Source organism: Protomyctophum parallelum (genome assembly GCF_964188405.1).
Source record: "Protomyctophum parallelum genome assembly, chromosome: 4".
Classification (NCBI taxonomy): domain Eukaryota; kingdom Metazoa; phylum Chordata; class Actinopteri; order Myctophiformes; family Myctophidae; genus Protomyctophum; species Protomyctophum parallelum.
Genome location: NC_139700.1, coordinates 47478748 through 47495512, shown reverse-complemented (window position 1 = coordinate 47495512; position 16765 = coordinate 47478748). Strand labels below are relative to the sequence as shown.

At 43.8% G+C, this 16765-nt stretch overlaps 1 protein-coding gene across 3 annotated transcripts in view; it reads right to left on the bottom strand.

Moving 5' to 3' along the window:
* The window catches only part of LOC310857050 (protein phosphatase 1 regulatory subunit 12A), a 336915-nt gene that overhangs the window by 56580 nt on the left and 263570 nt on the right, over positions 1-16765 (bottom strand). For 2 of the 3 annotated variants that reach the window (XR_014569122.1, XM_083762659.1), the window contains exon 1: positions 15610-16215. Coding sequence is in view for 2 of the 3 variants with exons in the window: in XM_083762659.1 (XP_083618785.1) it covers positions 15610-15987 (378 nt within the window). In the remaining variant the exon portion in view is untranslated. Of the gene's footprint in view, positions 1-15609; positions 16216-16765 lie in introns of those variants that run through there. The other variant, XM_083762658.1, reaches the window with a different exon arrangement.

Sequence of the window (16765 nt, the reverse complement as noted above, 5' to 3'; positions counted from 1 at the left end):
TCATTCTGCCCGTGTGGTCACAATCATATCTAGCCATGAGTATGCGGAAGTGCATGTCGTTTATTCATGTCCGTTATTCATTTCAATGGAAAGTCGCACAGTTGCATTTTTGAAGCACCCGGAAGACCGCCGGAAGTACCGTTATAACTCAATGGCTCGAGCGAACGGAAGTTCAGAGCGGACCTCACATTTTGAGGTCCGCGTTGTTGACGCACGTTACGCACATGGCGGCCAGTAGTAGTGTTGATTTCGTCGACTAAAACAAAAAAACTAAGCTATGACGACTAAAACTGAGACTAAATATACTGACAATTTTGTCAACAAATAAAAACTAGATGTTAGGAAGGGACTAGTGGACAAGAGATCCAGTACAAGTCATTTTACACTTGGCTGCATGCTGAAAACAGCAGATCTACAAGCCCACGTGTCGCAGCGCGACGCGTTGTGAGCTTGAAGATTTAGTCGACTAAAAACGTATGATACTTAGTCGACTAAAACTAGACTAACACTAAAAGATTCCAGGTGACTAAAATGTGACTAAAACTAAGTGAAAACTATTCAAGAGACTAAAATAAAAATGTGCTGCCAAAAACAACACTGCTTCACAGCTTCCGTTTCCGCGTCGCTCTGGACCAAAACAACGCAGCACGTGGCTTCTCCTCTCAGTGCTGCTTATACTTTCACCCTGTGGCCAGTGGCTCCCCAACTTGTTCACGTCAAGGACCCCCAAATTGACACTCATTAGCCCCGCGGACCCCCATTAGAAAACATATTTGCCAAGGAAAGGAAGCCAGGTTTGACCTGAATTAGAGGCTACGGACCCTCATTTAACCCATTTAGACCCGAGTTAAAAACATTCACTTTGAAAGAATATATATTCAAAGATTTGGCGCCACATTTTTACGATTTTTAAAAAATAGCAGACCTACAAGCGACGCGGAAACGGAAGCTGTGAAGCAGTGTTGTTTTTGGCAGCAGATTTTGATTTTAGTCTCTTGAATAGTTTTCACTTCGTTTTAGTCACATTTTAGTCACCTGAATGCTTGTAGATCTGCTATTTTTCAATAGCTAAATTATAACATAATGTTTAAAACACCAAAATGTTCCCGGCCAAAATGGGTTAATGGCATTTCTATCTCTGGGACCCCAATGGACCCCAAAATAAAAAAAGAAAATGTTTTTTTTGTAATATATTATATATAATTTGGGGACAACATTTTATTTACTTACCATTTTATTTAATTACAAAATGCGGCAGCTAGAATTTTAACAAAAACTAAGATGAGAGATCACATTACCCCAGGTTTTAGCCTCACTACACTGGCTCCCGGATTGATTTAATTAAATATGTTATTCGTTTATAAAGCTTAATGGGAAAAGCTTGAGACCTGGATGAGGTATTTGGAGGTTAGGTTGGTCAGAGCCATCTAATAGAAGAGTTGCGGAAAGTGTTGCAGTGTCTGTCTGTCTGTCTGTCTGTCTGTCTGTCTGTCTGTCTGTCTCTGTCTGTGCGTGTTTGCAGATGACGGTCCGTTATGTCCCTATCTGTACGTGGTACTATAATTTACACAAAGGTGTGTGTGTGTGTGTGTGTGTGTGTGTGTGTGCGAGCTTTATTGCTGTGCCTTACGCACATAACTGTATATCTTTCGCTATGTGCACACCTGATGCTATTTACAGCATCGTCACTACACTGTCCGCTGGAAAACTTGCACGTACAAAACTGTTACTTTTCAGTAACAGTACGTCATCTCATGAACAACTGAATGTATGTGATTGGGCTGCTCGTCTAGTATATGACGTACATTTTCCCATGACTGTCAATGGCATTTAACCTATTCTGGAAGGGAACCCCTTTTGGTGTTTTAACTAAGAATTATGTTATACTTTAGCTATTGAAAAATAGCCGATCTACAAGCTCATAGCGCCGAGTGACGCGCTTTGAGCTTGTAGGTCTGCTATTTTTTGAAAAATGCACAAATCTTTGAATATATATTCTTTCAGAGCGAACGTTTTTTTTTTATTTTGATGTCAGGCCTAAATGAGTTAATGTTTGTGTTGCCACAAATCTACGTCATATTTGGCGGACATTTGACCTAATTTCTCCTTTAATTGTCAACTGCAAATATGAGACGTGTGGTCAAAAAAGCTGCATATAGGAGGGACTAGCGCCCCTTTTTCTTTTCTTTTTTTAAGAATCACAGTGCCTTTTGAGTTAATTTCATATAGACAAGGAGCTGAGATAATAAACTTTATTCATATAGCACCTTTCATACATACATGCATCCCAAAGTGCTTTACAGAGCAGAATACAAATAATAAAAACGTAAACAAGAACGTTAAAACAGGCAGGAACATAGGACAATAGCAAAGAGAGAGTGAAGAGATGAGTTTTAATTAAAGCCATGTCTTAAAAAGGTCTATGTCTGTCTGAGCTGTAGTGGCAGTTTATTCCAGGCCGTTGGCCCATAAACGCAGAAGGTTGCCTCGGCATATTTTTTAGTAGCCACCCTTTTAGGGAGTTGGAGTAGGCCAGCAGTGGAGGACCTGAGGGGGGCGGGTAGGGACATATCTAGGTCTAGATAGGAAGGTGCAAGACCACAGTTTGACTGATTAAAATGCGTAACCCGCATTTTAATCAAATACCCTACGCTGCCGAGATTGTTGCAGTACCTTTAGAGCATACGCTGAATTATTTGGGCTTTCGATCCGTGAAAATCCGGCGAAAAAAGGTTCCTCGGTTTGTTATGAACCGATCGCACCATCCACCATCTTGGTGCACCCGGAAGACGCAGCACAAGACCCTAATGGGTCCATTTGGTTCCGTTTAACAGTGGTTTTACAATATAGGTTGGGGTCCCAGAGACCCCAAAGTTGGGGTCCCAGAGATAGAAATGCCATTAAATCGGGGGTCCGTAGCATAATGCATGTAATATGATTCTAAATCACTGCTAGAGCTGTAAAAATCCTCCCTTATCAGATATAATAATCCGATAATATGTTTTCAAATGGGGGGTCCGTGGCCTAATAAATGTCGATTTGGGGGTCCTTGACACGAAAAAGTTTGAGAACCACTGGTCCACAGGCCACGTCTGTATTTCCCTGAATCAAACTACTAACTGAAATACAGGTTTCACATCAAACTACTAACTACTAACTAAAATACAGGTTTCACATCAAACTACTAACTACTAACTGAAATACAGATTTCATATCAAATCAAACTGTATTCATGCAACACGTTTAAAAACAACACACTTTGACCAAAGTTGCTTCAGAAAAACAATCGCACAGCAGTGCCTTTCATCACAATGATGACGTCTGATAATGTCAACAACATGATGTCCAATCATGTGAGCACGCTCTCTGTACTCGGACAGACAGACAGACAGACAGACAGACAGACAGACAGACAGACAGACAGACAGCTTTAACCCATTTAGACCTGAGCTCGATTCCACAAATCATGACAGTTTTCTGAAAACCCTCAGTTTCTATGTCAGTGGTTCTCAACTTTATTCACGTCAAGGACCCCCAGAATTATCTGTTTTTGGCCGCCGACCCCCATCTGAAAATATGTTGTTCCAGGGGGACCCCCCCCCCCCCCCCCCGTTCGCTCTGAAAGAATATATATATTCAAAGATTTGCGCCAAATTTTCAAGATTTTTCTAAAATAGCAGACCTACAAGCTCGTGGGGTACGGTGGTGTACGGGGTCCTTGAGGGAGTTCCAGGGGGTCCCCAGCTAAATGATAGTTAGGAACCAAATGGAGACGTATGGGTCTGTAACTCTGAGTGTAACAAATGGAACCAAATGGACCCGTTAGTACGCTCTCAGAGTTACAGTAAATTAACATTGATTTTACAATATGAATTGGGGTTCCCCCAGAGATAGAAATGACATTAAATGGGGGGTACGTAGAGTTAATGCATGTCAAACTGGGGGGGGGGGGGGGGTCCTTGAAATTAACCCATTCTGGACGGGAACCCCTTTTTGGTGTTTTAACTAAGCATATGTTATACTTTATTGAAAAATAGCAGATCTACAAGCCGACATTTTGTGCCACCGAGTGGCGTGCTACGAGCTTGTAGGTCTGCTATTTTTTTTTAATCGTGGAAATGCGGCACAAATCTTTGAATATATATTATTTCAGAGCGAACGTTTTTGTTTTATTCGACGTCAGGCCTAAAACGGGTTGAGAATCACTGCTATAGCCGTAAAGATCTCCCCTTATGGGGTTATCCCTGGCATGGCTCTTCAAATGGTTTGGAAACCATTGGGTTAAGCAGTGACGCCATGTGGCAGCCAAGTCTATGGACGGTGGAAGCCTCGAGCCACGCCCCCTCCAGTGACTCATGGTGTTTGACAACAGCAGCTTGTGGAATGTTTTCCATTTCTGCATCTAATATCCTCCAAGTCCCCTAGCACCGGGGGCGAGAGACATAGAGACACACACACACACAGTGAGAGAGAGAGAGAGAGAGAGAGAGAGACAGAGACAGAGACAGAGACAGAGACAGAGACAGAGACAGAGACAGAGACAGAGACAGAGACAGAGACAGAGACAGAGACAGACAGACAGCGCATGGAGAGAGAGAGAGAGAGAGAGAGAGAGAGAGAGAGGGAGGGAGAGAGAGAGAGAGAGTTGGACAGAAGTGATGGAAAGTTTGTACTTTTGAGAGTGTAGGCCTATATTTAATACCGGTTGCCAGGCAACGAGCAAGCAACAGCAGGGGAGAGGGAGAGAGGGAGAGAGAGAGAGAGAGAGAGAGAGAGAGAGAGAGAGAGAGAGAGAGAGAGAGAGAGAGAGGATGAACTGTAGTGACTGAGACCACACCAGATGACACCATATTAGCCTACATTAGCATGTTAGCATGTTTAATTCACATGTTTAAACCACACCAGATGAGATGACACCATATTTTGGAGAGAAATTAGACAGACTCCTGCAGTCTGTTAGTTTTGTGTGTATGTGTGTGTGTGTGTGTGTGTGTGTGTGTGTGTGTGTGTGTGTGTGTGTGTGTGTGTGTGTGTGTGTGTGTGTGTGCGTGTGTGTGTTTATTTTCAGCTAGTGCTCGTCGACGCTCATTCTGTCAAATACGTCTATTCTAAAAGTAGCCATATATCACCCTGTGCGCATACTGTGCACAAATGTATTAGCCTACATAAATCTTTGTGTTTGAACACAAAATGCATTTGTAGAACCCAAAAAAAGATGAGCTTCGCTCGCACGCTGTGCGGCCCTCACACACACAATAATTATACAGTTGTGGCCCCCGACCTAATATAGTTGAATTCCCCCGTCCTATTACATTAGCATGTTAGCATCATGAAGACATTTTTAAAGCACAGCCCTCAAGACCTACTTCTACACTCTTGCTTTTAGTTGATCTTTTCCTCACTGTACGTCATTACTGCTATTATTTTGTATGCCTTGCTTTGGTTTGTGGTGGAGTAAAAGTACAATATTTGCCTTTGAGGTGCAGTGGAGTTGAGGTAAAAGCACCGACAATTGGAAATATTAGTCCAGTAAAGTTTTTTTTTTTTTTTTTTAAGCCTCTTTATTTCACTTTCAAAACAATGGGTTTGTATAGGAAGGGGGCAGGGCAGCAAAAAGGAATAACAAACATCTAGATATTTAATCAAGCAAATGTTCGGGTTGTTCACATACTCCCGGGTAGATTTTTTAAAGGACCACTTTACCACTTTTCAACATATCTTCATATAATAGGTCCTCACAAATAATCATGATAAAATGGCACGATTTTTTTCCCTACTCAGTCTGTGTCTCATAGGAGGGCTGTGGGCAGTTCATAAACCCGTCGACCAGTGACATCATCGTTAGGCAGGCTAAACAAGATTTTTCTTTTTACAAAAATGTGTAGATTTTCATTATCGTGGGAACGATGGTTTCCATTTTCACATTGCAACTTTTCAGGAATAGAAAGCCTGCCGTTTCTATTAGCTTGGATTCCCCATCGATGATGTCACTGGTGGACGGGTTTTCTGAACTGCCCACAGCCCTCCTATGAGACACAGACTGAGGACCTATTATATGAAGATAGATTGAAAAGTGGTGAAGTGGTCCTTTAAGTACTTGAGTAAATGTACATGCTGTCCCACTCCCCATTGCAACTATTTGATTCATCTAGAGTGCAAAATCAACATTCCTTTGTTGACAGCGAATCCAAATGTAAACCTTCTTTCCCACGTGTGCAATGCATTTGCCATGATATTCACGGTCCAATAGCTTTAGCTTTTGTTCAAATGGCAGTGCAGCTGAATGAAGCAGTTACAAATGCAACCGAGAAACAGCTGTGTGTCCTCCAGGTAAACTTAAATTATGGGCGGGAAGCCGGGAACCATAGAGTATTAAAAGGATAGAGACTGAACCGGAAGCGTTAGATTCGGCCTCAGGTCTAAATGGGTTAAAAGCACCGTAAATGTCAATGTATGAATCTCACACGACTATGCTGGCACGCCATATAAACAATACACTTCAGGAAGGAGGCTGCCCGACGAGGGCCATATAAAACCTGCCCTCATGCCACGATAGGCCTCCGGGCCGGACTTTGGACATGGCTGCTTTAAGTTGCCTGAGTCAGACACATCAACGCTCATATGGATGTCGCTGCATAGATCTTAGTTTACAGCCCTGTTCTGTTCAAGCCCTGTAGTCCGGCAGCCAACAGCTATTTCCGTCCTACACAAACATTAAATTCCCATTGACAATGAATGGAGAATTTTACGTCATAGTGTCTGAGCAAATAGGCATAGTCTAGTTTATGTCATGATGTACGATGCTAAGAGTGTGTGTGTGTGTGTGTGTGTGTGTGTGTGTGTGTGTGTGTGTGTGTGTGTGTGTGTGTGTGTGTGTGTGTGTGTGTGTGTGTGTGTGTGTGTGTGTGTGTGTGTGTTTTGATTGGCCTAAAATATTGTCTCTATACATACATTCATGAATCCACCTGCTGACCGGCTGTCAGCATTGAGCAATTTATTTTATAGGGGGTTATATCATGTGACCATATATTAACAGCCTACTGCAGGGGTATTCAACCTGGAAGTTATCCCGAATCATATTCCATCATATTCAAGGGACTTTGGAGAGAAATTAGACACTATACACTATGAGGCCACTATGTTTCCACACTCACTCCAGCTCACTTATGCATTTCATGTATCTGTTGAATGACATATATCTATCCATCTATCCATCCATCCACCATATTTCCACACTCACTCCAGAGAGCCACCATATTTCCACACTCACTCCAGAGAGCCACCATATTTCCACACTCACTCCAGAGAGCCACCATATTTCCACACTCACTCCAGAGAGCCACCATATTTCCACACTCACTCCAGAGAGCCACCATATTTCCACACTCACTCCAGAGAGCCACCATATTTCCACACTCACTCCAGAGGGCCACCATATTTCCACACTCATTCCAGAGGGCCACAATATTTCCACTCTTAATCCAGAGGGCCACAATATATCCACACATGCATACTTTTGGCTATTTCCACCTTTTGGCTTAGTGTTATGCTCTCAAGAGTTAAAGATCTACAAGGGTCCATGTGGTTACCAACTCCATAATTTAGCCTGGGACCACATGGGAACCCCCTCAAGGACCACTGGTTAAAGAAAACCCACTGGTCTAAACTATGTACCCCCAGTAGTAGCGTGGCTGCTGCATACATAGCATGCGTCATGTCCATTTGAGGGTTTAATCTGTCTGTTTGTAGTGGACGTAAAGCCATCGCAGAAACACAAGCTATGCTTAAAGTGCCACAGGGACTCCGCTCGCCGCGTCGGTGAGAGGGCCGGATGACACTGACACGATCCAGACTGTGTGACCGTGAGCGGCCTCTCTCTCGGCCTGTTATGACTGCACTTGCAGGCCGCGGTGCATGCGTTGGTTAGACACGATGCGACAGTCCACCATCGCTCCCGATAATATGCATGGCCAGTGACAACTATAACCCGTGGCCGAGTTAGTTGCAATCTACTTTAGCTATTGAAAAAATAGCAGATCTGTCGGGATTTAAAAAGCGTTTTTTCAAATATTTTCTCAAGTCTAACTCACCCGTGGCTCCCAATATGCATGATTTGATTTGATTAGATTGTTATTGGCCAGTTACAACTAACCCGTGGCCGGGTTAAAACTCACCCGTGGCTCCCGGCATGTGTGGCAGGTTAACACTTACAGCGCTAGCATTTATTGACAAATGATGATATAATTCACGCCAGCATTTTGGGACAAGGCATAGGAGATACAGGGGATTGAAAGAAACGGATAGAAGGGCTGTTTATGGTGATGAGGATCTAAGATGGCGCGACCCAGTGTTATGACAACAACAGCTAGCAACCCGATGCGAACGTAAGTAGCATTATGACTTGATCGATCGAATGCACTATAAAAGTGCAATTGCCGTAGGGCTACGCCAATTGGCGACTTTAAAGTGCAACTTGAAGTAACTGATATCATTACTGATATAATTATTAATCCATCGAAGGAAGACACTGGTGCGAAGCCAGTGGCGTGCACATTTAGAGGGGCAGGTGCTCAAGTGAAAAAAGGGCCCCTTGTGCAGCGTGTGGAACCGGCCGATTGCCTTAATAGTGTGAGATTTTTAGATGTTGGGGCCTAAATAATATTAGAAGCTTTTCATCAAGAATTGATCAATGTCACCATGGTCCACATACTGTACAGTGTACACTGTACAAAAAAGGGGGGGGGGGGGTTTCAAAAGGGCACATTGACAAAAGGGCAGGGGACGCTCTAGCACCCCCTAGCTTCTATCTGTGCACGCCACTGTGCGAAGCACCATAGGGGGATGATATAACGACTAGCTCATCGTTACGTCACCCTTGAGACACCCTACCCAACACTCAACCCTAAACCTAACCTCACAGGAAGCCACAGGTTAGTTTTAACCTGCCACAGGGTTAGTTTTAACCTGCCACAGGGTTGGTTTTAAAACTAATTCACTGCCAAGTCTGAGTAGAATAGATGAATAAATATTTCACCCCTTGCCAGCAATACTTAAAAGTAGTAACTAGGCCTGTCACAATTATTACATAATCGCACTTATTTGAGATAATCACTTAAGCATATAAGCACATTTGACCTTGTAGATCTGCTATTTCCTATATTTTGTAAAAACAAAATTTATAGAGAAGAATATTGAAATAAATATGAAATGTGTATTGTATGTATGTATGTATTTCATATTTTTGTGATTCCTTTGTATATTTAAATGGGCATACCACTCATTTTCAACATTTTACTATGGCATTAATATACCTTAGAGCTGTTGTGTGTAAACAATAAAAAATCCCCCCCCCATTCTTTGTTTCCTAGAACTGGAGGTCCGAAAGAAAATCATTAACATGGTGCATCACATCTTGATGTCATCAAGATGTGATTCACCATAGTAAAATGCTCCTTTAAGTAATTTGTCATATCTGCCCTGTGCAATGTGTGATCACGAAGCCTAAAAGGGGAACAAACATACAAATGTAATGTTCCAATGTTCAATATGCAATTATTTGTGTGACAATTAATCGCCAACTTAACCCATTTAGACCTGAGGACGATTCTACAAATGTATTTTTCTGCAAAACCCAACTCAGTGGTTCTCAGCCTTTTCCATATCAAGGACCCCCAAAATTATATGAAATTGGCCGCTGACCCTCATCTGAAAATATGTTGTTCCGTCCCCTAGGGCTGGGGCGGTATGGGATTTTTATTACCGCGGTTATTGCCGGCCCCCATACCGCCGGTATGGCGGTTATTACCGCCCCCCCCAATGGGGGGGGGGGAATAATAAGAGGGCTAATAAAAGTTACAGGTATGGTGTGTGCGATATTAATTGTGAGATTACCATAATGACGGTAATCATTAAAGGACCACTTTTGAACCTATCTTCATATAATAGGTCCTCACTAATAGTCATGATAAAATGGCACGTTTCTTTCTACTCGGTCTGTGTCACATAGGAGGCCTAATCTAATTGAATACCCCTGCCATAAAGCATTACACTTGTTTACAAGAGGGTCCACCATTTTCAATTCATCATATAATGTTGTACACTATGCACTTCTATAAAGCCAAAAACAGGAAATCATCATAAAGGAGGTAAAAAGGGGGAAAACGTATACAGTGAGGGGGGAAAGGGGTGGGTGGAGTCAAGGGATTTACATCTTAATGACAGTTGGTAGGGCGTTCCACATTTTTGTGGCATAGGAGTGAAATGAATTTAGGTGGACCCTCTTGTAAACAAGTGTCCACTCACAGTTAACAGTCTTTGTATTGAGTTGTGCTTGAAATGTAGTGTAATTCTGCAAACTGTTAATAAATATTTTAATCAATCAATCAATCAATCCTTGTTTGTGCCGAATCTGGGTTGCACATGGTTTTTTGAACTCCCTCTGGTGTTGTTGTGTTGCTGGCATGATTAGACTGACTGAGCGTCACTGTTTATTATGATACACTTTTCATTTCGTTTTTTTCATTTTTTTAAATTTTTTTCTTTTTTTTTTAACCGCGGTAATGAACCCGATACCGCGGTATGCGTTACATACCGGCGGTATGGCGGTATTGCGGTTATTGCACCCAGCCCTACCGTCCCCCAGACGCAAAGATTTGAGTTAAAGAAGTTTGCTCTGAAAGAATATATTCAAAGATTTGCGCCACATTTTCATGATTTTTTTCGAAAATAGCAGATCTACAAGCTCGTAGTGCGGCACTCGGTGCCGCGCTATGAGCTTGTAGATCTGCTATCTACAAGCCAAAACGGGTTAAATGTGAAAGAATAAATAAATAAAAATGTTTTTGTCAAAGTGACCATGCCTTCAATATTCAGGGTCCGTTGGAAAAGCGCCACCCCATGGCCAACCCTGGAAGTGGAACAACACAAAATGCAGAGACAAAAGGCCAAATTCCAAAACCTCTCACACTCGCTCACTCCAGCATGGCTGTGTTGTGGTGAAATTTGTGACCAAATTGTGACCTCACACAACTTACACGGAGTGTCTTTGAACATGTACGGCGCCATGAATACCGCTAGGTTGATCTCTGCTAATAAACGAACTGCAACGATGTATTACATTCGGACACTGATATTATGCTTATGATTGTCTACACGATCGTCACATATTTCATCAGGTCACCAATTTCACCGTATAACACCACCATACTGGTGAGTGACTTGGGATATTGAAATTTGGCAAAAAGGCCTTTCAGAACATCCTCCAACGTGGGACTGTAGGGGGGGCTGTTTCTACAGAACATCCTCGAACGTGGGACTGTAGGGGGAGCTGTTTCACATTCCGGTTTGGTCTCTATCCTTTTATTACTCTATGGGCAGCGGATGCCAGCTGCTTTTTTGCGATCACGCAATTTCCTGGTAGAGCAGTGGTTCTCAACCAGTGGTCCAGGGACCACCAGCGGTCCTTCAGGCGGTTCTCGGTGTTCCCCCTGCTAAATGGAGAGTTGGTAACCCAGTTATTTTGATAAACGTTTGCCAAGCATGGAATTGTAAACAAAATTCCAACGACAACAAAATATTAATTAGTTTTGGTTGGGTCTGAGAGGCTTAATGTCATCAAATGGTGGTCCGCGGATCAAAAGCAGAATAAATAATGGTCCTTGACTCCTTGAAATTAAACTGGTTAAAAACCACTGTAGTAGAGTGTTTCAATGAGAGTCAAACGGCGGTGACTGATGAGGTTAGCGAAGAGCGCTGAGAACACACAACATATGTCAAAATGCGTCCTTGGAAGAGAATCAATGAATGTGCTAAACATGGCTTTCTCACAAAACAGTAAACAAACCAGCATGCAAGTGTGTAGGCTATACAGAGTGCAGCTGCGCCTTTCTTTTCTATAATTTTTATCCCACGAACACATTTTTCACCCCTGTGTCAATTATCTAATGTGATCTTGGGCTTTACACACCCTCCGCCAACCTAGTCCCCATATATGGGGGACAAGGGGAGAGCAACGGACTTGAACTCATGCTTCCTTCATGCCTGAGTGTCCAAGTTGCTCCTTTACACCTGACAGGAGGGGGGGGGGGGTTTCCCTGGTTGGACGTATAGCGTGTGGAAGGAACACGTTATTCCAACCAGTTCCTTTCCCCTCCATCAGACGCCCCGGCTGGCCAGGTGGAGGCAGTTTAGAGACCAGGATTACTGCTTTTTGTGAGGGTACCTAGTACCTACCCTAGGGGACACAGGGAGAACATGCAAACTCCACACAGAAAGGCCCTTTCGCCTAACCCGCCTCGGGTATGGGCACTGATAACGCAGAGGAGGAAACACGGTCACCAGTTCAATTATGATTATTGTGGGGGGTCCCCAGTTCAATTATGATTATTTTGGGGGATCCCCAGTTCAATGATGATTATTTTGGGGGGTCCCCATTCAATTATGATTATTGTGGGGGTCCCCAGTTCAATTATGATTATTGTGGGGGGTCCCCAGTTTAATTATGATTATTTGTGAAGTCTCGCAGAAGCCTAAAAAGTTTGAGAACTTGTAACGATATATCGTATATCGATATATATCGATATATATATCGTATTAATCCTGGCGGTATGAATTGATTAATATCGTGAAAGATCATATCGTGAACCTCATATCGTGATACGAATCGTATCGTGATTTGAGTGACAGACTGACAGACAGACAGACAGACAGACAGACAGACAGAGAGAGAGTGACAGTGACAGAGACAGAAAGACAGACAGAAACAGAGAGAGAACTGAAAACAATCCCAGTGCAAAACCATCATGTAGGAAAACAACTAATGTTCTCGATACTTTGTATCCTATATTCTACTTCCTGTACGTCTCTCAGTCCTGGCCAATAAGGGGGGGGGGGGGGGTCCCATTTTGGCCTGGCGGTACATGTTTTGGTGTCCCACACGGGTTCAAATCCCGGTTGTTACTTCTTACACCTCATCTACACACTGCCAGCAGGCGAACGATGAAATGTCATTAGAATGAATAACAGGTTTTTCAACAATACTGTCCTAACGCACCGCGAGCGCACAGCGACGTCGTCCACGGTCCACCCCTCTTATATTCACTCGCAGAGTCTCTATTTGAGCGAGGTTTCGCGGCCGCAAACACTTCTATTGGTTGAGATCTACACGCCACTAGTTATTGCGTATTTGATGGGTGCAGGCTACGTGGCAACGCAGTGGTCGACACGACACTCCATATCAGGACAGTTTTTCACACGATATCTCCGTCGCAACACTCACTCCTTGCCTGTGTAGATGAGGTGTTACACCTAGATGATATACAATTTGGGATGGGACGATAATCGTTCGGTCAGTCAGTCAGTCAGTCAGTCAGCCAGTCACAATCAGTCAGTCAGCCAGTCACAATCTGTCAGTATGCCAGCCACCCATGAGTCAGTCAGTCAGTCAGTCAGTCAGTCAGCCATCCAGCCAGATATTCAGCCAGCCAGACAGCCAGTCACAATCAGTCAGCCATCCAGCCAGCCAGCCAGTCAGCCTGCCAGCCAGCCGCCAGTCAATCTGTACTTCTATGAAAAGGTCCATCACTTGTATTGGAGGAGAAAGGATACAAATATGATGGTGTGACCTCGTTTAACCTGACGCTGATGTTATAAAACATTTAAAGGAATAAATGCCAAACAATGTCGACACTGCAGTGTTGTCTTCGTGCCGATTAGTGGAGCTTGAATAGAATGTCACAGGGACAGACATGTTCATTGGCTGATAGCAATGCCCTATAAACTCCTGGTGGAAATTCCACCAATGACACAATGTGTCACTAAACAGACCAATCACAGCTCTCTCTCTCTCTCTATGAGAAAACATATGTTTACATTGCCAAAGCAAAAGGCACAATACAGCAATACAATACACACACACACACACACACACACACACACACACACACACACACACACACACACACACACAGTGTCATCAACTTTGCAAACAAACAAACGACCTCCACGACAATAAATAAGTGAATTATAATAAACCGTACAAACCCTGTGAACCCATTGATACATCTATATATGTAATGTCTAGTGCGTTTCTGTTTAAGGGCATAAACAACTCGACCTGTTGGTGGAGTAACTCGAGCTATTTTATTGCACCAGGGCCAAGTTTGGCTGCTTTTTTTTTCCTCCTCCCCTTTTCTTGACAACATTGGATACATTGTATGACCGCTCTGTGCATCTGGCAACTACGTGTCATAGAAGTGTTACTTCTATTTTGACAACAAAGTAGCCTTACATCGACACACACAGTGGAACAATATGATTAATTCATCCATTTCTAACTCCGGGAAGTGTACTGTACAAGTGTACTGTAATTTCCCTGTGCGTGGGGAGGAAGGGGACTGTCACAAAGATGCTAAACGATGTTATACTATATATCTGATTGACTTTCATACCACTTAAAAGATCGGTTTCTCCAGATTGGGTAAATTCAATTGCAGATCACCAATCGGGTCATTTGGAGTGAAAACCGGACGATCACCGATCTGTGGCCGATCGATCGGACCAGACAGTGTCCGCCCTGAAACTGGGAGGTCGGGGGTTCGATCCCTGGCCGGGTCATACCAAAGTCTGTAAAAATGGGACCCAATGCCTCCCTGCTTGACAATCGGCATCAATGGGTTGGATTGGGGGGTCAAATCAGCTAATGATTCTCTCCCAAGAGATGGGTGAAATGCGGAGAACAAATTTCACTGCGGTAAAGTGTGTGACTAATCGTTCGACTCTACTCCCATGGTTAGGCTACAACAATAACAATCAAAATGCGTAGGACTACTTTGTGAACAATGACAACAACAACAATGGCAACAAAGTAACGTTTAACACCCAGCAATGTATCCATCTCTGAGTCCGGGAGTTGTACAAATGTAACCAAATGGACAATGGTGCAATGTGTAGGACTACTACCTCTTCAACAATGACAACACAAAATAACTTTAACACGCAGTAACATTATGGCAACAATGTATATATCCACCATGGCTAAGTAGCCTAACTCTGGGGAGTTGTAACAAGTTGTACATTTATCTTAGTTCTTTTATTTATCATTTATCTGAGTTACCAAAAAAAAGAAGACAATCAAAATGAGTACTTTCTTCTCCAACCATAACAACAAAGTCACTTTAAGTTGTAAATGTGGCAACAATGTATCAATTTCTAAAGGGGAGTGTCCTCCAAAATGTAAACATAATGCAAGTACAAGGTGTGTAACTTACTTTTGGAGTGGCGTTATAATCATTATCACGGTTAATTTAATTATTATTTGAGTATTATTAGAACAAGTCGTATTGGTGCAGAGGCAGAGCTGTCAGGGTTAGGATAAGTTAGGCTAATAGCCTGCGAGTATAATAATAATGTAATAAAGTCTTACTTGGTACAGTAACAGAGCAGTTATAATGTAAGTTATAAGTATAAAAGGGTAGGTATATACAGGGATGTCGGTATACAAGTTACAAAGTATAATAATAAGTGTAATAAAGTCTTACTTGGTGCAGAGCTGTCAGGAATACAACTCATAAAGTATAATAATAAAGTATAATGAGTGTAATAAAGTCTTACTTGGTGCAGAGCTGTCAGGCCGTCCACATTGGCGTGGTTGATGTCGGCTCCCTGGCGGAGCAGCACCGCCACCTCCTCTCGGTCTCCGGCCGAGCAGGCGGCCATGAACACGGCTCCCTGGGCGAAGCGGACCCGGGCGACCCGCCCGGCCCCGGCGCTCTGGTTCTTCTGTCCTCCGCCGGGGCCCGTCGTCGGTGGGCCGGGGCCCCCCGGTCCCGCACCGCCGGGCGGGCCTCCGGGACCCCCCGGGCCGCCGCTGCTGCTACAGTCCTCCCCAGGTCCTCCCCCGGTGTCCGTCTCGGAGCCAAGCCAGCGCTGCAGCTGGTCCTGGCGGCGCTGCTTAGCGGCTTCGGACCGGGAGCGGTCGGTCGCCGCCATGTTGTTTCCTCTTCTCCTCCTCTCTCTCTCTCTGTGTGGTTGTGTTGTTGTTGTTGTGTGTGTGTGTGTGTGTGTGTGTGTGTGTGTGTGTGTGTGTGTGTGTGTGTGTGTGTGTGTGTGTGTGTGTGTGTGTGTGTGTGTGTGTGTGTGTGTGTGTGGATGGGTGGACCGTGGCTCTTCTGTTTCTGGGTCCTCTCTCTTACTGGTGGACTCTCTGCTCTCTTTGCCCCGCCGCAACAACACGCTCTACCGCCGGGGACAGAGAGCAGGCAGGCAGGCAGGCAGGCAGGCTGGATGGCTGTCTGTCTGTCTGTCTGGCAGGGTCAGTTGTTGTTGCCAGATTGTGCGCGAGAAATAAGCGGAGGACGGGTTTGGTCTATAGAGGTTCCAAAAACCTTTTCATGTCAAGCACCCCCAAATTGACAGTAACTATAGCCCCGCGGACCCCCATTTGAAAAGATATGCCAGGGACCACAATAAGAGAAGATTTCTACGGCTCTCTAGCAGTGATTCTCAACCCGTTTAATTTCAAGGACCCCCAGTTTGACATGCATTTAGTCTACAGATGGACCCCCATATACAGATGTCATTTATATCTCTGGGACAATTTATATTGTAAAATCAATATTAATTGAACTCTGAGAGTGTACAAATGGAACCAAATGGAACCGTTAGGGTCCATTTGGTTCCAACTAAACTATAATTTAGCTGGGGACCCCCTGAACTCCCTCAAGGACCCCTGTGGGACATGGGTCCCCGGCGGTTCCTGTGTTTTCTC